General features: G+C 42.8%; 1 protein-coding gene across 1 annotated transcript in view; it reads right to left on the bottom strand.

Moving 5' to 3' along the window:
- The window catches only part of LOC311058644 (uncharacterized protein), a gene marked incomplete at its 3' end in the record, with an annotated part of 48,559 nt that extends 37,042 nt beyond the window's left edge, over positions 1-11,517 (bottom strand). The window contains exons 1-2 of the mRNA XM_084076107.1: positions 10,791-11,517; positions 4,060-4,129 (exon numbers count right to left, since the gene is read on the bottom strand). Of these exons, the coding sequence (XP_083932233.1) occupies positions 4,060-4,129; positions 10,791-11,111 (391 nt within the window). The 5' untranslated portion in view covers positions 11,112-11,517. The remainder of the gene's footprint in view (positions 1-4,059; positions 4,130-10,790) is intronic.
- Positions 11,518-24,643: the final 13,126 nt, after the last annotated feature.

The following is a 24,643-nucleotide window of genomic DNA, read 5'->3' as shown; positions in this document are numbered from 1 at the left end:
CTAACATATTTAAATATGTTTCACTCCTTGTTAAGATCTAAAACCACGCAAGTTATCATAACAAACAAGTCTGACAAATCAGGCCTTTGCTGTTAGTGTATACAAGAGCCCTTAAACCCAGAGGCTTTGTGAAATATTAATATCCTTGGTGATCTGTAATGTTGTCTGTCCGTCTGTGTGAAACATGACATGATGATATGATTGTGACTGTGAGGTTATTGGAAAGTGACACATACATAGTCCTCTGGCCATGTTTACATAAAGGCACATGGGCTGCTTACACACATAAGTAGACAGTCACATACACATGGCATACCCAGACTGATGATATGGAACCACTCAACCATAACCATGTGTCTGGTGGTTCATTTCCATCCACTTAAAATAGCATATATGTTACACCTATTTTAGGCACATGTATGTAACATCAAGGCTTTTCACAACCCTGTGGTCATGATAACGTTTTGAAAAACAACAGGCGAAGCGGCACTTAATTTACTTGGGACCTGAGCCGTTTCAGACACTAAAAGTCAAATTTTCACAAGCTGCCCGCAAAACAGTCAAGCTGAGAATAATACCCAATGTCCTTCACGTGGACCAGAAACATCCGCTGACACACATGCTCACACACACATGCTCACACGCGCGTGCATGTCCAGTTCAATCCGTGCTGCACAGGGATGCAACACATTTATGTATTGAATACACAGGACCACAATGGAAGCAAGTCCCCAGGATTTTTTTGTGCTATCCTTTTAGCTTGAATATCTTACTGTACCACGTGCTGTTTACATTTTCTGAATAAAATATTCAATCAATCAATGTTTATTCTCTCTACACAGGAAGGAACCACTATGACCTCTGTAGTGTAAACTGCTGGTGACACTTGTCTTTCTGACTTTTCCTGGATTCAGTGTAAAATGCACATGGATGTTTATTAATTGAGGGACGTAGTCTATTGAGCATTTCTGTGGCTGAGGACAACATCCTTTACACAGTCTAGAACTTGCAAAAGGCTTTATGTTACCATATGTTTCGGTCCTTAGACCTTCATCAGGACAAAAAGAAAACACATTTTTAACTACTGTTTTGTTTTCCACATAATCCCATATCATCAAACATGAGTCCCTAGTCTCAGCCCGGGGGGCTCCTGAGACCCAGTCTGTGTCTCACTGTACCTTGATCGCCAGGCTCTGAAAATAAACAAAAGAATGGCAGCCATGCGAACATAGTGTGCAGTCGTGCTGACTGGCAGGAGCCAGGTGGGCAATGGGACGGCGCTCTATATCCATCTATACATACATACACATATCCCACAATGCAATGCAAGAAAACACAGCGATGAGCCTCCCAAAGAGACAGCAGCCATGCTGAATTGTGTTTTTTGAACAGGCCATGGTTGGTCATTAGTCATTCAAATGGGAATGCTTATAAACACTAAGATATATGGCTAGCTGCAAAAAGCCTATCCAAACAAACATCTCTAGGTTAAGTGTGAAATGCCGTGTGACGGTCAAGGCTTCGTTTTTACGACCTCGTTTTATTCAGTGCTTTCAATGAAAAAGATCCTATGCAGAAATGCCTTGTGGAAAGAGAAACTGTATCTTGCCAGTTTATCTAATTTATCTGCTCATGCAGGAAAATAATTTAATGTCTCCAGACGGCCATTTTTACAGGAGGTCAGAGCCGTGGGACGCGAGGAAACCCACAAATGTCAGCCCCCGCTGTAAAGCACACGCCATCTGGGACAGCCGGAGTTGAAAGGCTTCCACACCTGCAGTGACTGTGGCTTCTTCTCTGAAGCTCTGACAGCACCTCCACCATAACTGGTGTTCACGGTACGTCCAGAAGACACTTACCGGAACATTGTAACGCTGACATCCTATTGACAAGTCCAATTAGCACTAATGTGTGGTGGCCAGCACCTCCCCTAGTTCTCACAGGTCAGTGGGGATGGGGCAGCCTGGCATACAGACAGACAGCCTAGCAAAGACGCATACTGTAAACATGCAATGACGTGTCTCTCTCTCACACACACACACACACACACACACACACACACACACACACACACACACACACACACACACACACACACACACACACACACACACACACACACACAATTTGACACACACAATAAATGTACATCTGCATGTGCAAGTGCATACAGCTTGCGCACACGCACACACACACACACACACACACACACACACATCCCTACCTAATTACTAAATTACTCACACCTGGGGGCTGTAGCACAGAAACAGGTGGCATGTGTAACTGAATGAGCCATTCTTATACAAGTTTGACTCGAACTGCGAACAGTCCAGCTGCTTTAACGCCCCAGGAAATCAGACGTACTGACTGACTTGTCTTGATTAGCTGATTTATTTATTGATCTGTTTATTTGCTTTACTCTGCTGTACAGTAGGGGTTTAATCGCTGAAATAATGGAATTGGTTTGATCATGTCTTAAGTAATTTTAGAAAAGGTGAACCTGGAGTCACTGATGACGACGATAAAAAAGTAACATGCGTTCGATGAAAATCATATTTAGGGAATGAATGCTGAAAATGCAGGAAAAAAAATAATTAATGAAGTCGGAGAAAATTTACATTTTGTGGTAGGACACATTCGCCCCCCCACCCCACCATAGAGACTGGAGTTTGCTTCCTAGCAGTAGTAGTGCTTCCATCAAACGCGACTGGCATTGTCCGCGGTTGGAATGCCAGCTGTTCTTTTTCGCCGCACTAGTGACTCCTGCTGGTCAGGAGGGCGGGGAACTGAGCCAGACAGTGTGAACCTCAGAGAAAAAAGCAGCTGGTGAGTGTGTATTGGAGGAGGCATGTTGTTGTCTTCACCCTCCCCCAGAACAACAATGTGGGTTGGCAGCAAACAGGGACCAAAGTACACACATTTAGAGAAAGAAAATGATTATGCAATTGGCCATGACCATCAGTGGGTCTGTTGTGCACAACAAAATACTATAAATATGGAACCGTGTTAAAATGATTAATGCCAAGCAATACATTGATGAAGCTTGCATCATGACTCAATGTGACACCAAATGCCCACCCCTGCCAACTGTGCCCGAAATACACCTACACTTGTCGGTATGGCTGAGCGAGTCGGAAGGCACAAGTGCAGAGGGAGGGCACCAGTTGGCATGTACAGTATCAAGTGTGGCAGATAGTCATGTACCAAATAAAACCTGTTAAATCCTTCCCATTTATGCTCCATCCAGACCAAGAGGCAAAGAATGCAGCATTGTTTGCCTGGGTGCCCCAGTTTCACCTCCGCTGCTCTTCTCTTCTACACTATACCTTACTCTTGCAAGTCCATTTCATTGCATTTGTACACTCTCAGAGTTACAAATGGAAAACATTTACTTTCACCAAACCCTAACAACAACAAAAGAAAACTGTTGCTCTGAGCTTCAATGTTTGCATTTCTCCTGTTTCTAACCGTTTATGTCACCCACTTAAGACGACAACATTCATTACCTAGGTTAATCATATTTGAGTGATAAAAGTGTCATTACTATGCCAAGAGTATTATAACGAGGCTGTAGATAACGCTGATGTAAACTCACCCGTGTCATCTCCCGCTTATTGCGTGGGAGTTGCACCCTGTTTCCATTGACAACCAAAGCACCATGAATGATAACAGTTGTTAGTATTGCATCAATAAAACAAAGCTATGAATGAAACCTTTTCATGGCAACACCACCATGAAGAACACACTCAATCTTCCATTAAATGTTTTAGCGGTTAGGTAACACATTGAGGGAAGGGTCTCATTATCACTGAACAATCTTGCGCCCTTTGGCTGCAGTGCTGCCAAGAACCCCACCCACACTACCTCGATCTAGTGACCTATCTAAGCAAGGCAAATTTCCACCCCCCCCCCCAAGAGAAGTGAAACCAAAGGAGGGCTTGAGCAGTAGTGGCAATTAGTCGCGGTGGCTAAATACCCTCTAGGTTAGACCTGAGAACACAGCCATGGAGGTGTAGAAGACTCAGCCATGAGGTGTTGGGATGGATGCGAGAAGCTTACCTGGGGGACACAAGCAGCTGTGGGAAACTTCTCTGGCCTCTCGCGTCTTAGGTAGCCGAGCCGCAAGCTTCTGCACAGGAGACAAAACACACAGCAATGTTACAATATGGTGACATTGGTGGAATATGGTGAAACTGTACTTGATAATTGTATAAACTTAATTCAGACGGCCTGATTCCATCAATCAATGTCTACTTAGATTACTGATGTCCAATAAAGTTTTTTAAACAGCTGGTGAACTTCATCTTTGCACTGGGAATGCCAATCATTTGGTCAGTGAATACTGTGTAGAATACATTATCCAAGTGTGCACACTTAAATGTGTATACACAACACTCCCAATGTACAACCCATAGATAGTGAGATTAGAAAACATCAATCAAAACATGCAATGGATTTGCCACTAGTCTCGATTTAAACTTCATCACGGTATCAACGTGTGACAGTTGACCTCGTTAGATCAACAAAAGGCCGCCAGCGATTTGACCCTGAGCAGAACACAAAAACATTCTAGTACATTCCCTGTGGCATAGCAGCAGTCCCATCGGTGATGGTTACTATCATAGGAATGCCAGGGCTGGCTGTTTAGAGGCCTGCAACAGGTGCTGAAGGGGATGTTATGAACGCTCTGCCATTCTAAGCATTGAGTCTCTATTCTCTGTACTGACCGTTGGCCTAGTCCTAGTGTGACCACTATCCCAGTATATGTATGACTGTGGCCGTGGATCATAGCCGAATCCTCAGGTACAAATGTCCACCAATAAACAAAAAATATTTTTGATTAGTTGTATTTGGGTGGTGGAGTCGAGTGCCAAACAGGGATTACCAAAGTGAATAGACTGTAAGTGAATCTCACTCGGGGTAGAAAATTTAAATAAATGTTATGAGCAACTTTATGAACAACTCAAATATTAATGTACACACCACAGTCCTTATATTTAGTGTTTTATTCCATTTGTAAGGGGACAAGTTATTACAGCCATGTCAAACCTGCCAGCCATGCTCTTAAAAAGCTGGGACTGACTCAAGATACCCGAGGATTCAAAAGTCATGCACTCTCATCACAGGCTCAAGCTGAATCAGCTGTAGGACTGCACTGTTGCACATTCTTCCCCTCAAACCCCATAATATTATTAACATAGCTCTGGGAATTTATTTGCTTGATCCTGACATGTCCTGCTCTGGAGAACTCTTTAGTAAGACAAATCCATTGAGCTACATAGCTACAAGTTCTATATTGCACTTTTTGCTAAGCTGTGCAACACCCAGCTAAACATGGAGACGAAAGGACACATAAGACAACTAGAAAAAGTGCTCCTCGGAGCACAGGTCTCCGCCAGGTCAGGTACGTTATTCTGGCCTCCTGGTGGCGCTATAATAGGCCAATGTGAAAAGGGTGCCATTTATTCTTAGGTCTTTCACGGCAATCAGACACTGCATTCATGATTTGAGGCATTTTGTTCCAAAAATGTGTTTTGCTAAATTAGACCTGCTGGTGGCGCTATAACAGGCCAATGTGAAAAGGGTTGCATTTCTTCCTCGGCCTAGTGGGAATGTGTGTGTGAAATTTCACGGAAATCGTAAGCTGCATGCATAGTTTGAGGCATTTTGTTCAAAACGGACCAATCCTGCAAACTTTGGAAGCCAACCATAGGCAATCAGGATGGAATATGGGAAATCGGACAGATCCGTGTTGATCTCATGACTATAGAGATACTGTGTACCGATTTGCATGACATTTGGATAAAATCTGTAGGAGTAATGTAAAAAAATGTGTTTTGCACAAATCGGCCTCCTGGTGGCGCTATAACAGGCCCATGTGAAAACATTGGGGCAGAGGTTCTGAATTGGCATCCAGGGAGTGTGTGTGCACAGTTTCGGAGCGAACGGACCAACGGTGCCGGAGATTAGCTGGTAACACACAGACAGGACACACGGACACACGGACGGACGGAAGGACGGACGGAGGGTAAAACATACTCTCTCGCCATGCCTTTCGGCCTGGCGGAGACAACCAGTGCACTACATAATAAGAGATCATGCAGAACCGGTACTGGATTCTATAGATTCACCTATTTGTCTCCAGTCAGCTATGACCCTAAAAGCCGTTTCTAACCACATCAAAAGTCATAACTGCCATCCAGAGGCTTTTAAAACAGCTGAAAAGCAAACTGTGCCAGGGGGAACAAAATGTAAAAACCATAATACAAAAGACTATCAGTAGCCTTTATCACCCAATCATACATTCGGTTGACGTTTTCGCCAAATCCATGCTAACAACTGGTCTCTGTGACGACTCATCTGAGAGCTCCGACAGACATCTTATATGTAATGCAGATGATTAGTTAGTGATGGCATACACAAATCACATACGTCAATTACGGCATGATGCATAGTGCATACATGCATGCATGCATGCATGCATGCATGCATGAATAACAGCTGGGGTGCCCAGTCCGTTTGGGAAAAGGGAGCTGAAGGGTGGATGGAGGGATGGGGTGATAAAAAGAGAGGGAGGGGCGTGCATTCTCCGCCTCTATGCCTCCCCACTTTAATGGTAACCCGATGCCAGAGTTTTTGATCTGGTTTTAACATTCTATTTTCAATGCATGACAAAACCTTCTACTGTCCTAAAGCTATACTAAGACCATATCGGCATGACTCCCCACAGGGCCCCAGTTATGCTGCTCAAAATATATTCAGACTGTCCTCCATCCATTCCCAGGTTATAGCACTGTTACCACATCAAGGAACCATGGGACGCCTATATTATAGTTCTAGGGTGAAGCATGTACTCTTATTTGACTCCAGCTGATTTATGTAACAGATGCAACATCGGCACTAACCCTATCATCAACCATGGGGGTCCTAAAGCATTTAACGCTGTGTCATAAAGGCTCCTATTGATTCCTTTTGTTCTCGCCAACGATCCAATGTTTGCCAACATACATCATTAAGGAAACATACTTGTGTTAGCTTGTTGTAAATCCTGCTATGCTGCCGTATCTCAAGGGCACATCAAGGATACTATAGGTGTTACACCTAAGGGTTGTAAAACTGAGGCACTGAGGTACTTGAGGAATTCCAGCATTGCTAAATTTGGACACAGGGGATCGTAACACAAAACATCTACAATCCTCAACCCATAGTACCTCTAAGTAATTCTGAGACCTACAGTGTTGCACACATTGGACACTGGACACTTGAACGCATTCTGAATACAAGATAAGAGCTGTCACAGTACAAGTTATAATCATTAAAGTGAAAGAAAATTATTGTCATGCATTAGTGCTGCACAGAGTCCACTGGCCTTAATCCCTTGGATAAATCATTCGGATAGGTTGAGAGCTTGACTCCTGCCTCTGCTATGTGTGTGTGTGTGTGTGTGTGTGTGTGTGTGTGTGTGTGTGTGTGTGTGTGTGTGTGTGTGTGTGTGTGTGTGTGTGTGTGTGTGTGTGTGTGTGTGTGTGCGCACATCTGTGCATATCTTGAAGCCTTCACTAACTGTGCTCTGACAAAGTGCAGAGGTTGAACAGGCACTTTTCCTAGAGTGTGCTATTTGCATTAGGCTGTCTGATTAGCACATAGGGCATTCATACTTTCAAATACGCACACGGGAAATACACAATACATTACATGCACATGCATTGTGTATGTGTGTTAATACGTGCAGTGTGTGCACGCATCAGTCTATCTGTCTGTCTGTCTGTCATTCTGTGTGTTTATGCATTCCCACGTGTGTGTGTGTGTGCGTGTGTGTGCGTGTGTGCGTGTGTGTGTGTGTGTGTGTCCAGCAGTCAGCGACAATGCAGGCAAAGCACATCAGTATATATATTTTACACCGTGTTGGGTGACAGATCTATGGGGATCACAGTGAGGAAACCGGGGTAGAGGGAGTCTGTATTTCTCACATTTCCACACCTCTGAATCTGGCTTGCAACTCACACCAAGCCTCCGCAACCGAGAATGTGTGCTAGGTCCCTGCCGAGTCTGCAGAGACCACTTTGTGGTTAATTGTATATGTCAAAAGAGGCCACTCTGGGGCGAGATAAGGGTGCATTCGGATTCAATGAATGTTTTTAAGAGTCCATGGGCGATTTGATGGAATATGAGTGAATAGTCACCTCACAAGTATGATTCTCTTTTTGGACACCTGTTGAGGTTTCGGCCATGGGCAGTGCATCTATGCTTGTATGAAGAAATTGGAAAATATGAGTTGCTTATGAAGAAATTACTGTTCTGACATTGGCAGAAGTATTGCCTGCCATATAATATAGTTTGTTGGGTTGGCAATGCAACAAAGGCTACAGTGCCTCATAACCAAAACCAGATGAGGAAGACTTGTCTTATTTGTAACTTTAATCACTTAAGCCATATTTTATACTTTGTTGTATGATAGTATCGTGCAGCAAAAATAGCTGATCTACAAGCTCACAATGTGTCGACGTGTTGCCAGCTTGTAGATCTGCAATTTTAGCTGCATTCGAACATCTTTGACAATTTTACTTTTTTTTCAAAAAAAGTCAAATAGGGAGTCAATAGGGAGGGTAGAAAGAGAGAGAGAGAGAGAGAGAGAGAGAGAGAGAGAGGGAGTGTAAACTACCATAAACATTATCCACCAAAGTTATGAGAATCTCCCTTGATCCAAATGAGAGAAGGAAAATATTGGGAGCTAATTCCCCCGCCTGGGCTCATTTTCCATAGAGTCGTTCAAGGAGACAGGGAGGAAAAACTCTGGACAATGTTGTGAGAAACTAACTGAGACGTCAGTCTAGAAATTACCACGACTGTAGTTGCTTCACATCAATTATGACTTGTACGAACAGCCCTACGTATACAATGAGGTGGGGCAGTGTTCCTTGAGGCCAGACTGGAGTCACAGTCCTACGTATACAATGAGGTGGGGCAGTGTTCCTTGAGGCCAGACTGGAGTCTTCATCTGCCCACATGAAGAGGATCTAGCTCCACAGCATGCATGGATACTGTAACTGCAAAAGGCAGTGGCTTGCTCTCTCACTCTGCATGGCAGCACTTCCCAACCTTTTCTGGATCAGGGCCCACTTGAAAATCTTGAAAGCGTTTTGCGGCCCACCCATCTGACCACTTGGTGGTCAGATGGGTTGGCCCGGCGTTCATTTTCAGAGCATGTTTATTTGAATGATCAATCAATCGATTGTGTTCTGGCTTGGATCAATGGAACTTATACGTAGTATGATTTAGGTTCCTATTCATAGGTATATGAAACACATTTTCAAGGTTTTAAAGCACAAATACCAAGACCTTTTCATATACATATTTAATTAGTAAAATCTCAGTTTTTGTCACTTGTCTTCAGTATAGTTCTATTTGTTTCTCTGGATAACATAATAATTTTGCCAACTCTTTATTTGAATTAAGTCTAGATCTTCAATGTTCCATCTTTTGCATTCCTATGTTTAATTATCATAGGCTACTACACCATTGCTGTGAAGTTGAGCTCTTCTTTAGTCCCTGGTAAGCATTTATGATGCCCTTTAGTGAAAGTGGAGGGGCAAAACAAAAGTTTGGCTTTAAAGTAAACAGGGGGAGGGTGAACATGGGCCACTGCGGGACTTCAATCACAGTGAGGTTGTTAGTATAGCTGTGGAGCTGGTCAATTAAAGGGCAGCGTTCAGAAAGCGTTTTTAGAAACAACAGATGTGATATAAGACGGCCAGGTCAACGCTCTTATCCAAAACAATGATACTGGAACCATCGTTCACAAATGAAAGAATAATAGGCTACATTCCTGATTAAATCATAGTCACCTTAGGATAGCCTATTTAGCCTGTACTTTCTGCACGCATTCATTTAATTGCTTATAGGCTACAGTCTTGTGCGTTTGATTTATCATATTACTTAATAAAACAAATAAAATAAACCTATCCAATTTCTCCACCGTAATATTAGGCTTATGCTCCTCGTGGCACTAGAGAAATTCGCATCGGAACTAAGTAACCTTATGTTGGGGGCCTGCGGGTGACCATCGATCCCACAACCTTTTAAAATAGTCAATATTGTAAAAGTTGAACCCCATTTACATTCATGATATGCAGCTGTTAGACTCCGCCGCGAAAATAGCCTTGGATAATTAAAATGTAAAATATATATATTTTAAAATAGACAATTATGAGTTCACAATTTCTATGACAGTGATTGTTGAGGCAAATCGCATCACAAAGCTTAAAGGAAACAAATGTCAGTTTTATCTCAGAGCGGGCACTTTACGGCCAGTGGTTCGCAACCTGTGGGTCGGGACCTGATTTTGGGGGGTTCCCCAGATGACAGTGAAGTGACAATTTGAAGCCTTTTGATACCTTTTTAATACCTAACAAAAGAAAGAAAGAAAAAAAAGACCATTACTGCAGTAGCTGCATCAAAAGTAATAATAGAAAAACTGGTCAAACGTTCGCCAAATTGTCAACAAAAAAAAGTCGATCTACAAGCTCACGTGAGCTTGTAGAGTGGCTATTTTCACAATATTTATCAGTGGAACCGAGTCAAACTAAATTGAATGCTTCAACTCTTACAATTCCAAGTGCTTGTCAGGGTGGGGGGTCCCCAGTTCAAATATGATTATTTTGGTGGCCTGAAAAGGTTGAGACTGGGGTCCCCAGTTCAAATATGTTCAATATTATTACTTTCGTGGCCTGAAAAGGTTGAGAACCACAGCTTTACGCAGTGGTCTGTGGCCACACACACACACCGCTCACCTCCTCTAGAATCTGCTCCAGTCGCCCCAAGATAACGGGTTCCACCTGCTGCTCCACAGACATCCATGCAGAGAGCTGAGTGTCTCGCTGCTTCTCCAGACTTACTATCCGCGACTGCAGTTCCGACGTCCGCAAGACAACCATAATGCATACTCCAAGCGAAAAGAGCGAGAATGTTATGCAGATTGCTATGCCAGACAAATCTTTCCAATTTCTCCAGAGAGGCTTTTTACAAGGGTGCTGCTGGACGCTGCAAGTCCTCCCCATTATATTCGATTTACCACCGACTCCCCACTTCTGATCCTCTTCCATGGCTGTCATACGCTTCTATTCGTTTTGATCCACCGCGAAATTCCAATATTCATCAAGGAAAAAAAAAGGTTGTGAGGTGAAGAGCGGAGGAGAAATCCCAACGACCTACAACTTTAGTCACTGAGGGGGGATTGTTGCCGTGCAGGGCAGGTTGCGCAGCAGCTGTCCTCCTCCACAAAACTGCCTTGCTGCTGTCTTCAGATGAGTGTCTATAATATCGAAGTTATTATAACACGAGGCATTGTGTAGATTTGGATCAATCATTCAGTCAGTCATGTCCGATGTGAAAGGGACTCTCTATGCGTTCAGCCGCTCCATTTGATGGGGCTCTGCTCTTCAAAGCGGTGCTGCAGTGACTCACACACAGTCCACTATCTCTGAGAGATCAGCCGTCAGTGCGCTCTGCTCGCTGAAACCCGAGCCACTCGCCTTTGCACTAAAGTGGTTACCATGGGCCTTTTGCTCGACAGTGGCGTGCATGCTCCTCCTATGAGTTTGGGGTGTAGGTTGGGGCTGGGGAGGGATTCACGGCAGGGTTGCTGCCCCTTTTGATCCGCACACTTGCGAGGGATATTTTTAGGTGCCCTCAGTCAGTCAGTCAGTCAGTACGTACGAGGCAGCGCGCAGGGAAGACGCGTCACCAACACAACAACACACACACTCATGTTGTGCAAGTAAAATTGTTGTCAAACTTGTTTAGCCTTGACAACAACGTGTAACTTTATGTCGACCTCCATAATTCAATTATGTTCACTTAATTGGCACTCATTTTATTGAATGCCATCATCATGACAGGGAGCTCTGTAGCCTACAACACCCACTTTAAGCCTTATAACATAGCTTTATGATGTAACCAAGTCATAAAACTTAATCAACCTCTCCCATTCACAGATAAGAAAAGGAAGACTGGGTCACAATGTGTTCACTTCAGATATGAATGAATTAACGTTTTCCATTGTCAGCAACACTACAAAAGCATCTCAATCACTTTCATGCATAATTCCAACTGTAACCAAGTGTATAATTTCAATGTTGTCCCTTACCCCCAAAAGCCCAACTTTGCTGATCCCTGCTTAAAGCCTCAACTCACCAGAAACATTGTAGAACCATTTAAACAGAGGTTCTCTAAGGCCAACACATCACCAGACCAGATAACCACATTTTGTCCTGGCTAACAACTTGCTTGCTGAGTGCAATAGCCGAAACGCTGCATTACAGTAGGAGTGAAACCTACCATTCTTATACACACCACGCACATGGAGGTCATCCCCTGAAAACCCAATAAAGGCCCCTGGGAGCCCAAAAATCTATAATGATTTCCAGGTAGCTATACACAGCAGAATCCAGAGTATTAACTACAAGTGTAAAAACGTTTACACTAAATGAACACTCACACTTGTTTGTATCATTCTTCCGGTGTCCAAGGGTACAGGACGGTCAGGAGGAGTAGACAAATGTTCGTCCCTCTTTGATTAGTTCGCTGCTGTTGTTTCACCCACAGTCAAATAACAGTGTTTAGGTCGGCTCTAGTGGTCTTTGAAGTTCTCATCTCCCACCCCATTAAAACGGCTGGCGAGCCACACAGACACACCATGGGCCACTGAGCTGGCTCCTGTTTGTGCCGCTCTTTGTTTGACTATGCCTCTGTGTGTGTGTGTGTGTGTGTGTGTGTGTGTGTGTGTGTGTGTGTGTGTGTGTGTGTGTGTGTGTGTGTGTGTGTGTGTGTGTGTGTGTGTGTGTGTTTGAGGGAGAGAGAGAGAGAGAGAGAGAGAGGTTGAATTGATGAATGAGAGTGAGTCAGTCAGTGAGTGGTATTATTTCTGCATTAGGCCAGTGTCAAACGATGCAGTCAACCAATCATTTGCTAGTGGGTCAAATGAGATTTTTAATTGGTGAGAGATCTTGAGGCTTCCAAATCTTCAGTCAGTACTATCACCACTTTCTCTGAACCCCCTCCATGGAGACACCAGACTGGATTCAGAAATGTGTGTCCCATGTGGCAGCTATAGCAGCTAGCCAAAGGCTAATCCCCTCTGGCCAAAGGAAATATTTTGCCTGAGATGCTGGCCTGATGCACCACAAGACCACCATTTGAGCAAAACCGTTATACAAAGCCATCTGCCTCGAGAAGAAAATGTGCTGGTTTGACATTTTCATTTGAACAAAATATTTTTGAGGACAGTAGGACAGGAGATGTATTTTTGTGACTACACGGTAGCAATCAAGAATCCAAGTCTTGACTTAAACCAATGACTTTGTTTCATGCAGAAGGTAAATAAGGGTGGACTCACTCACACAGTACCTAATACCTAAAATTATTAGTTTAATCTATCAAGATAGCAATAGCGCACTAGTGCCTGTACATATTAGGACAAAAGGATACATGTCCCCTGGACGCCCACTGCTTAGTGCACATGAGTACTGGCACCGCAGGGTGTTTGGCTCTATTGCAGGTTTCTGGAGTGGACCAGCTGAACAGATAATATAGGATGTCATGGAAATGATGTCAGTTGTCATAGAGTCAGGCATGAGTGCTAAGATGGGAGCGTGTGTGTTTGTGTAAGGTTTTAGAATTTCCTTATATAATAATTATAAACGAATAAAAATGATCAAGTCTTGGAGATTTACAACATCGTAACATCCTACAACATCCCTCCAAAACAATAGAACACCCAGGGCTACCCAGGGCTGTGTAAGTTGTGGGTTGCAGCTATCAGGGCCAGATAAAAGCTGCAGGCATGAAGGTGAAACTTCTTGCAGAAGAAAGGGAGTCTACTGCCGCGCCTCAGCTAAACGTAGGCAAGCCCGGTGCATCACAAGAGCAGGACAACACAGCATATGTAGAGAAGACACTGTCTGGTCTTTAATTGTACAAGCGTACAATTGAAGCCTCTTTTATTAAGGTGCTAAGTACAAAAAAGTATTGAATGACGTTTTGACGCTACTGCATCTTCCTCAGAGTCATAAATGGCAGGGGCTAGGAAGGCATTTATATATACAGAGTGAGGGCAGTGCTCTCAATAAGCCAATGGTATCAGACTATCAACTTTATTGTCACATCACAGGTCTACAGGTGTAAAACTGTGGGTGAAATCCGTTTTTGTGCAAGCTCCATCTTTTTTGTTAATTCCATAATAGAAAGGGAAGAAGAAGAAGGGGGGAGAAATGCAAGAAGAATAGGGGGGGGAGGGCAAGGGGGAAGCGTTCATGGACTCTGAATACATGGACATGTGAACAGTTACAAACAGGTAGAAATTGAATCAAAATACAATAGTTAGTCCATATACTGTATATTGCCATACAAATGGCAACCTTTTGCATTTGTGGCACCCCCAATGGACAAGAAGTGAAAGTGCTTTTGGAGGCACACTCCATAGAGGCCCTTGAGGGGCTTGAGGCGCTACAAATCCAATTTGATCTGGCATCAACTTTTTAGTGCTTCAATGATGTGGCGAATCTTCAACCAATCATATTATTGTTTCATCATTTCCACTCCCCTTCTCACTCTCCCCACAATTCGTGCTCTGTGTTCCATAAATGGAAGAAAAACGCAGAACCCTTTTCATTTACACAGTGTGACTTGAGCAACACTTCAACAGCATAAATGTCGCTTTTATGTCCTACCCCAGATTTGAACCTTTGTCTCCTGTGTGAGAGATCTAACCCCTACCGCTCCAGCAAGAGAGATTCTCTGCTTAGCCAGCAGGGGAGATATTGCGCTTATGAGCTTCAGACAGTAAAACTTGTCAACCAGTAGGTGTCCTATCAGATACTAGGGTCTAAGTGTTTGAGATCACCTCCACTGCAAAATGATGTTGTGGACTGGAGCTTTAATTGAATGTGAATGAGTGAAAGACTACTCATACATTATATGTGCCTGTTCCATAATGTGTTTTTTCTGTGTGAACTTTATAGACATGCATCAACTTTACTTTAAGAGTAAGATATTATACTGTAGAATATACATGTCAAAATATATCATTTTCATCCCTGATGTCAAATGGAAGTGGTCACTATTTTATGTGGCTTTTCAGTTTACAGTTTGTTGATAGTTCAAGCATCTGTGCATCATGTTCAGGCCCTCTAGTTAAAGGTCTAGCCAGAGAGTGTTTTACCGTTTGCCTTTAAGATGCCAGTTAAAATGTACCAGAACAGCTCTCCATGTTTGTGTTCTATTATAGCATCAGCACAGCAGGATATTGATTAATACATGAAATTGAAGGGCACACCACATTTAATAATGCCAGCGTTTGTTTGCTGTTGTGTAGCAACTTCATCTCGTGCTTTGCCACACGGTGACTTGGCAGCCACCAAAATCAAGATGGTCGACCTCAAGCGGTGGCTGGTTTAATTGCGTTTACAAAACCACACGGGTGGTTTCGATTATGGCAAAGATTTTCTGGCCACCACAGAGGGGTTTTTAAAAAGCTAATGGAGAATTTCCTGACTTGTGTCTTTGCGCTGTAATTGTAGTCAGACCAAGAGATGTCCCTTAGACTGTCAGCCACATCTTAGGACGCCATGCTCCTACCAAGGTTTATGACTATGGGTGGATGGGCAGGAATCACTATGTAATGAACCCATGTGGTGCGAGTCCTTGTAATTACAACTCAACTCTGTGTGGCCAGCTGGCTTTGTGATTCTCCAAGCAGAAAAACACACTTTGAAAATGAATCTCAGTAAGAGGTACATTTATTGCAATCATAGGATTAAATCTAATTAAAAATGACTCATCATCTTACTGCTGTCACAGCTGTGATAGAGATTGTAGTTGTAAACTAACACAGGGATGAGTTTACCACTTGTTTCCATATAAAACAGGCTACATTAAACCTCCAGGCATCATCTTATCTACATAGCAGTAAATAAATAGTGGTAGTAAATAATGCAGAGATAAAGGAACACTCAGGATTAAACTATGTATGGTATACATCAACTCCAATGATATGTTAGTAACATATCATACAAATGCAATCGTGCCAACACTGAATAAAATATTGGAAAATGGTCCGTTTGTGTGATATATATGGCTGAAACTGTGATTAGACAACAACATATAGAGTATCAATAGAGGTATGGTCCTTGAAAATGACACTTACACGGTTTCAATGATGAACTCCCAGATGTTCCTCTCAAACAGAAGCACTCACACATTACATGATTCACACATCCAATTTTTAACAAGTCTGAGTTAGATAAAGAGCTTATTCTGCACAATATATGAAGGCTGTAGTCGAAGGATTACCGAGAGCTTGCACAGCACATAAATGATCGTGTCATTACTGCTAACCTGGTTTTACTGACAGAAAAGACAATATGGTAACATAAAACGGGTGACATATCTCTCTAATTTTACTGCAGCAGCACCCAAACTCTAAGGCATCTGGTTGCCATTGCAACATGACAATTTTCTGGTCAAGTGCTTAGTAATCATCCCAAGAGTCCAATCGCTCAACATGTGCCATGGGTTAGGAGGAATCTACGTGGGTTCATTTGTGCATTTAATCTCACTCTTGAATTAGAAATAAGCTAATTGATACAGTTCATTGCAAAGGACTTAAATGGGGGAGAGATTTGTTGGGTTTGCTGTCAAACAAACAATGTTGTTTTTTTGTAAATTATGTTTCATCAGTACTTGAGAGCTGATGTAGGGCTTGTGCCTGAGGATTATGTGAGGGCACTAGGCCGGCCAGTTTTATGGTTTTGGGGGCTGTGATGTGACTATAGTGTGTTCGGTTTGCACAAAGTACTGTAGAAGATAGACATGAAAAAATACACACACACACACACACACACACACACACACACACACACACACACACACACACACACACACACACACACACACACACACACACACACACACACACACACACACACACACACACACACACACACACACACACACAGCTCATTCAACAGATCACATAAACTCTTGTTCTCAAGGTTACACTGTTTTACTTCCACAATAATAATACTGTTTTCTCCACAGGTTTGATGTGTGCATGTGTCCTTCCGTTCCTCAATGTACTACAAAACGTGAAGAATGAAAGAGAGAGAAACAGCGAGTGACTGTAAAACAGAAGATGACAGAGAAAGAGAGAAAGCGTGAGTGAGAGAGAGAGAGAGAGATAAGAAGAAGGCGGCGGAAGGGAGCACAATGGGTCTTCATCCCTTCTTCTCCGCCCCGTCTGGTCATTTTCCATTAACAGCCAGTGTTTGAAAGTTAGGGAGATTTAGGTGCTCTGGAATGAATGCATCTGTAAGAGTCTCTCCTGGGTGGTAACAGGTAGAGTCTAAATCAGGGCTTCCTTAGATGTTTCCAGCCTCAAACCCCTAAACTGGATAAAATTAGTCTGGGCCATTAGTCTGGCCAGAGAAACCCAGACAAATGAAAACACAGTCGAGTTCCTGTGATCTGGTGATGCACCAGAAACAACCCTGTGACCCATATTCTGTCATGAAGGCATGGTTTAAGAAACTAATCTTGAGTGTGCATTAGTGCAGCATATCAGAGAAGCCCTACTCCACTGGTTCTCAAAGTGGGGTCCGGGGACCCCCAGAGGTCCTTTGGGGTGGTCCCCAGAAAAATGAGGAACCATTTAAACACTTGAGCTTATTTTATTTTCGGATATTTGAAAATAGTCAATCTACAAGCTCAGAACATATCACATTGACAAATCTTCTCTTCCCTGGCACAAAATCTTTTCAAATGGGGGTCCGTGGCCAAATATATATATCAATTTGGGGTCCTTGACATGAAAATGTTTGAGAATCTCTTCCTTAAACTCACATGAACACAACAGGAAAAATGCATGTTCTTCTGCCTGTCATGACAGATCTCAGCTCTTTGTTCCCCATTTGTATTTTGTACTTGTCGAAAGAGTTGTATACTGTTTGTATCCATTTGTGCTTATAAACTGCCATTGTGTGTTCTGTGACTCAGACTCATTTGTGCAACCATAACATAAGTGGTGAAATTTACAGCACGCCCATAAAACGGCTTGTGTGAGTAAATTCTGAGAAAATATACTCACTCTTTCAGCAACTGTTAATGAATTCCATCCCATAGTCCATCCATGCTACATTACTTTACTAAGGCTTCTTCTGCAAGTACTGTAGCTCATTACTGTAAGTAATTGCTGGTTGATTTCATTGATTGCATAACAATTCAAAAACCCAGTAATCTTTGACAATACGAAATATGAGATAGACAGTATAGAGACTATTGGTGCCGTATCGGATCGGAATTAATCGGAATCGGATCCGTTTTGATGCTGCCTGATCGGGGCCCGATCGCAAAAACCTTGATCGCAGCACCTCTAAAAAAAAAGACGATATAATGATACCTGAAGCTGCTGGACAATGAGTGATGTAGGTATATTATACATTTTGTAATAAAAATGGTGCATTTATCGTGTGTTTATGGCATTGTTCATGAACGAACATCTAGATAAAGTTGGATTTTGAACACACCTCGCGCTGTTATTGGCTAGAATTCTGTCCGGTTTTCCTGTGATGTAGATACAATTGCTCCAATCTGTCTCAAGCTATCCATCTTGGACTTGTAGCCCATCTGATGAAATGTTGAAGGGGGGTGGGGAAGGGCTGTCAAGGTTAAAAGGATGTTCACAGCCCCTGAGGCTAATTATTACTAATCACCTGCAGGTGTGTCCGGAGAAGATCCCGGTCCTGTTAAAATGGACATTATGTGTCCAGGCTAACATGTTTAGCCCATTAGAGGATGTAGTAAATGAGAGGGAGCCAGGGGGTCAATTGGACCACCACGAACACCATCAATCACAGAGAAGTGTGATTAGTACACTGACAGGTAGTCCCTTACATTTAGTTTAATTAATTGGTTTTAATTAGGTACTCACAGTTGGTTTAACTAATTACATTTAGCTGATTTATTTGTAATTGGTTAGATGTTTTATGGGCAAATTGAGAGATACATCACATTGTGAGGCACAATACATACCTTATATTCAATGCATATTTGCCATAATACTTGAAATATCATTGCCATCTCTACTATGAAAAAGTAGTGGCTGTCTTAGGTTTATAGATACAAATCATTTCCAAACAAGATATTTTCACATTTTCATACCCAGAATTCGCAAGGCTGACAAACATAACTCTGTTCAGTCACTGAATACCATGTTGAAGGCCATCTTTCTGTTTTTTTTATCTAATCTGTCACCCATCATCTTGAACCAAATTAAATAGAAACAGTTCAAGGCCTTACTGAACACAAGGCATCTTCTAGTGAGCTTAAATACATTTTTGTTCATCTTCCCCTCCATCTGGTTTACCACAGTATCAGGCAGCTGTGGCTTTTAAATATCAAAATTACAACGTGTCTCCTTTGCCAGTGTGTTATTACACAGCGGGACAGCCATGAGCTGCACTTGTTCAAAAACATACACAATGCAGCATGGACTCTAATGAGGCCATGGTGCTGGAAGGCTGCTCTCCCTCCCTGTGCTGGTGTCCCCAGGCTCAAGGTCTTTTCTTCCTTCAGCTCCTGTCATCCCCTCTTCCTCTCCATCGTATCCTCTGTGTTTCCCTCTCTTCCTTTTCCCACCTCGCTCAGTCTCTTCCTCCGAGGCCAAAACACTATGTTTCCCTCTTGGTTTCCAACAACACTGTAAGGTGAGGTTGGTCCGTGCAACCAGGCTTATAGGCGGTCCGAGCCCTCAACCCTGGGGCCTCCAGTGGTTTGTGAGGTTTTCTCACTCTTCTATAATTAACCGGTCGCTCCACCCTCAATGTTATTTTCCTTTGGGATATTAAAGTATTGCTGACACGCACATCAAATAAATTATAGGCTCTTGTTTGCACTTATGGTCAGATCATTTAGTTCTGCAGTAAGCTTGAGGTATTTCTCTTCTTTCACTTCCACATCCTTCTGGAGCAGAGACACCTGACAGACAGCGAGTAGTAAAACCCTCAAGTGTTCATTTAATTGTAAGTGTAAAAGTGGATCTAAACGTCCGAACGGATTCATTTAATACCATGAAACATTGTGGAAAAATAGTCTCCAGAGGGGGCCTTGTAGGGCTCAAAGCCGCCGACTCACTGGTGACCTCCTCCGGGGTCTACAATCATTTAATTGATAATTTAGTCAATTAAATAAGAAATTCTGCAGGGGGAAAACACAAGTTGAGGGATGACACAACCAACATCTGGCCTTTTCTCTGAGTCTCAGCATCAACCTTCTCACTGAGTAGGACCACATCATGCACACTTAAAAACACCAAGTGCTTATTAGACGTCTTTGGTGTCATCCTCCTCCCATGTACGTGCATCCCTCACCCATCTCTTCCTCCCCAAAGTCTTTGGAGCCTGGTAAAGTTGAATTCCGTGCAAGGGACAACAAATTAGAACCAGCTCACATGAGGTTTCATAAAGGAGTTGTCGAATGCAGATGTGCGAGTGACAATCTCTCTAATAAAGAAAGAAAAACATGGCAAGGCAGCTGCAGGGAAAAATCCCATCAGGCGTTGGTTGGTGTTGAAACTGGATTATCTCTGTGTATTATTTATTTACTGTCAAAAGGTGTTGTTGAAATTAAGCTTAATTTAGAGGGTGTTGCGTGCCAAAAATAACTTGTCTTTTGAAATCGTCTTACTACAGAGTATAAAATAGCCTTTATACTGTGTATTTGTTCAGTTGGACAAGGTATTTCAGACTAACTGTACATGGTTCATGTATAGTTCATGTGTCTGAAACCTACTTCAGCCTTTCACCACATAATCGGGTCCGTGACCCATGCATGGGCTTTAACATGTCAATGCAACTTGTCAATGCGTGTTTAAAAGTCTTTTTGGGCTGCCTACCACACAAGTACTTTGTAAAGTTTCAAATTTCTGTTGATATTTGGAATACGAGGCTATATGGAGATTAGATTTTTATGGAATGGGTTCCTCGGTCGAGTATTTTATTGATTCTCAAATGTCTACCCATGTAACCAATACTGCCATAGACAAAATGTAAATGCCTTCTTCAGCACTCAGCTATTCTTCAATAAGATGTCACATGTTTATTTTTAGTCTACTGTACGTTCTCCATTGTCGTTTTTGTGGAATTTTAATACACTGTAATCTCTTTGACCACTGCACTATAGATAACAATTTCAATCATCTCACTGCCAGGCCATAAGGCCCCGATTGCAATTCAAGTTAATCAAGATTTATTAAACAAGCCTGCGGGGAAAATGAAAAGAAAACACAACCAACCACTTATCATATATCATTACCATCATTAATAAGAAGTCACTGTGGATGATATTTTTGGACTCCCTGAAAAGTAAGAATTAAGATTTCTAAATAACTCCTACCGCATGGTTTAATTAGGCTTGCCGTAACGGTGGGTGAGGTAATCGGATGAGGTTTATTTTCGGAGCATCAAGCCATGATGAAAAGCGCTGCTTCAGCAACAGGTCCAGCTCATTGGGGTTTGCTACTACTTGTGTTTGGTCATGGCCCTTGGCTACAGACTACGTGCTCAGACCCCAGTCGGTGGACTGATTTAGAAGTTGGGGTTTGGCCCGCTCAGATGCTGGGTCTCAACCAGCAGAGTTAAGATGAACCAGATCCAACCACACAGACTCGGTCTGTGGATGGTCAACATATCGGGCCTTGGAAAAGACTGAGGCCATCTGTGCTGCGTTGCAACGGGTCTGTTGTTTATGCAGAGACTGTCCCTGGAGACACTTTCTGCTTTTTTACATCTATGCAGAGGGATTTATTTTTCACGTGTCCTTTTTTTGAGCAAGGCCTTTCATACGGGCCGCCAGGTGAAAAACATATCAGTTCAAGAAGTTGGAAAACGAAGGCAGTGACTAAAAGAGACAAGAAACAGATTAGTCTGAGAATCTAGACCTCCAGTTTGTGTGCTTTGGCTCTTGTGTGTGCGTGCCTGTGTGTACATGTGCCATTTCCCGTCAACCTGGCTGCAGCTCTAGTATGGTGATTCTCAACCTGTGGGCTGGGGCCCGCTGGCGGGCCGTGAGGATATTGCAAGAGGGCCCCCAACGAATTGGAAAAACACTAAGATTTTCATTTTTAATGACAATATATCATAAATATAAAAAATAATAATGTAAAAAAATGTCATGGTATTTTTCTTTACAACTCTGAAAAATTAGTTTTCATTGTGATACCGATAAATAGGAACTTAATGTTAGTTCCACTGATCCAAGCCGGAACACAAATAAACATGCTCTGAAAATCACGCAGTGAACACATTTTCAAGTGGCCCTGATCCAGAAAGGGCTGAGAATCACTACTCTAGTACAAGGGTTCGCAAACCTTTCAGGCCACGACCCCCCAAAATAATCATATTTGAACTGGGGACCCCTAACCTCACGTCACCAGGCTTTCCACTGCGGAAGAAAGCCTGGAATTCATTCTAAAACTGAGCCGTGTGACAATTAGTTTAGTCTTGATAGTCGCGCTACTATTTAGAATAAAAGATGGACATACCAAACGATTATTATACCAAAAGAAACAAAACGACTATACCAAACACAAACTAAAGTACACTTTTTAAACTAGGGGAATTATTTTGGAGATGCACGGCACCGGAGGTTCGGGTCGTGTGTTCCGGCCACCTGATGACGTAAAGTTATTTCCGCTTCAGACCGGATCAGAAACCCGAAAATTGTATTGATCGCAGGCTAGGGGACCACTACCCTGACAAGCACTTGGAATTGTAGGCATTACATTTAGTTTGACTCGGTTCCACAGATAAATATTATGAAAATATCCGATAAATAAAGAATTTATAAATAATAAACCTGCGAGCTCATCCGTTTAATTCGGCGAGCGACGGAGTGGAAAACGGGCTCGAAACGGGAGCTACTACTAGGCGCTAAAGCTAAGAGGCTAACCATAGTGTTCCTAGGATGACCGTGTTGAGGTGTTGACGTACCGAGACTAGGGGGGAGATCGTTTAAGATTCTGCCCCTATCGGATAAGATTGTGCCCCCTCCCCCCCTGCCTTCATTTCACATTATAAAGTTTAACGTTTTAATTAAATTCATTAATTAATCACAACATATAATAAGATTATTTATTTTATTCAGACGTTTGAATCAATTTTTGGACCAATTCGAAGGGAGGCAGCGGATCCTTCTAGCGTAGCTGCTAATTTAGTTTGTTGTGTTCAGCTGTGAGCAGAGCACTCGGTTTGTACCGGGGACAACAAAGCCTCCCGCTTGCTCCGCCTCGCGCCAAAAAACGAGTGCACCTTTTTCAATCTGACTGGTTTTCCAATCATACTGTAACATATACACTTACTATATGTTGGTTTGTTTACTGTTGAGTGAGAAAACTATGATGCACCCCCGACCCCAAGTTTGGGAACCACTGCTCTAGCAGACTGGGAGGGTCATTCCAGGAAAAGCTCGACAGGTGGAAGCACTGGGAACATACAACCCTCACTAAAACGCAAACATACAGTACATGAGATTGGGCTACCCAGCACCTGCGTTTCCCCCATTCCACGTTCATTTAGTTACATTTTAATCAAACTGGAAGGTCAAATTGCACGTGTTCCAAAAATGTTGCACGTCGAATGCATTCACACAGGCCCTGGTATTACTACTACGACAATAATTACGAGTCACTACTCTCTGCGTGTTCCCCCCTAAGAGGCATGCACTGCAGAGAATTCCTCACGTCAGCCTGCACGTCACAGCTCCGGACTCGGGAGTCGATTCAGGCAGACAGGCGGGAATATGAGAGCAGCAGAACACTGTGCCTCCTTGAGGCTCGGCCAAAACAATTATTAACCAGCAGCACAGCACAGCAGCCGCAGCGCTCCCCGTCCCACCTGCCCTCAAAACAGTGCCAGGGGACTTTACTAGTCCTTCTGCATGGTGCCATGTGCCTTGCTGTGGTAGTCAAACTAAAAATCCTGTATTTCTCTAAATATGTTGCTGTTGTGTGGAAACATTGTATGTCCACGGGCGTTGCTTTTCAGGATATGGGAAAAATAACCTGCGTTCCAATGGACCCAATGTAGTTATTATTTAGTCAAATACTTTTCATTGGATCAATATTTATAAAAAGCCATAGACAGACAGAGTTTGAGCATGTCATCATAAGCGTGGGGGGGGGGGGGGGGGTGATTTAAAAATAGCACACAAAAGAAGCTACTTTTGACAATATATAAAAATATAAAATATGGAGATACAAGGTTTCTGCCTGACAGCGATGATATGCTACTTGGTAGTCCAGTGCAAGAGGATATGGATACTTCCCAGAGGAGTCTGTTCTGCTCTGTGTTTTCCCCCTTTAGTGTCTGCATGAAGACTTGGGTCTGGTATAAGCTGTGAAAGTACTTTTGAGTGTGATGCAACTCAAAGCCTTTTGTGGGTTGTTGTTTCATTTTTTCTTTCATTTCCGAGTTCCCATGCACCTTGAACATCCATCACTGAACCAGTATTTTCAAGAATCTTTAATCTACAGTATAAGTGCATGCCTCGGTCACTGCAAAGAGCCAGATTCCAAAAGCCATTAAGGTGCTTAAAT

Source organism: Gymnoscopelus microlampas (genome assembly GCF_963454915.1).
Source record: "Gymnoscopelus microlampas genome assembly, chromosome: 13".
Classification (NCBI taxonomy): Eukaryota; Metazoa; Chordata; class Actinopteri; order Myctophiformes; family Myctophidae; genus Gymnoscopelus; species Gymnoscopelus microlampas.
This window is presented reverse-complemented; position numbering and strand designations above follow the sequence as displayed.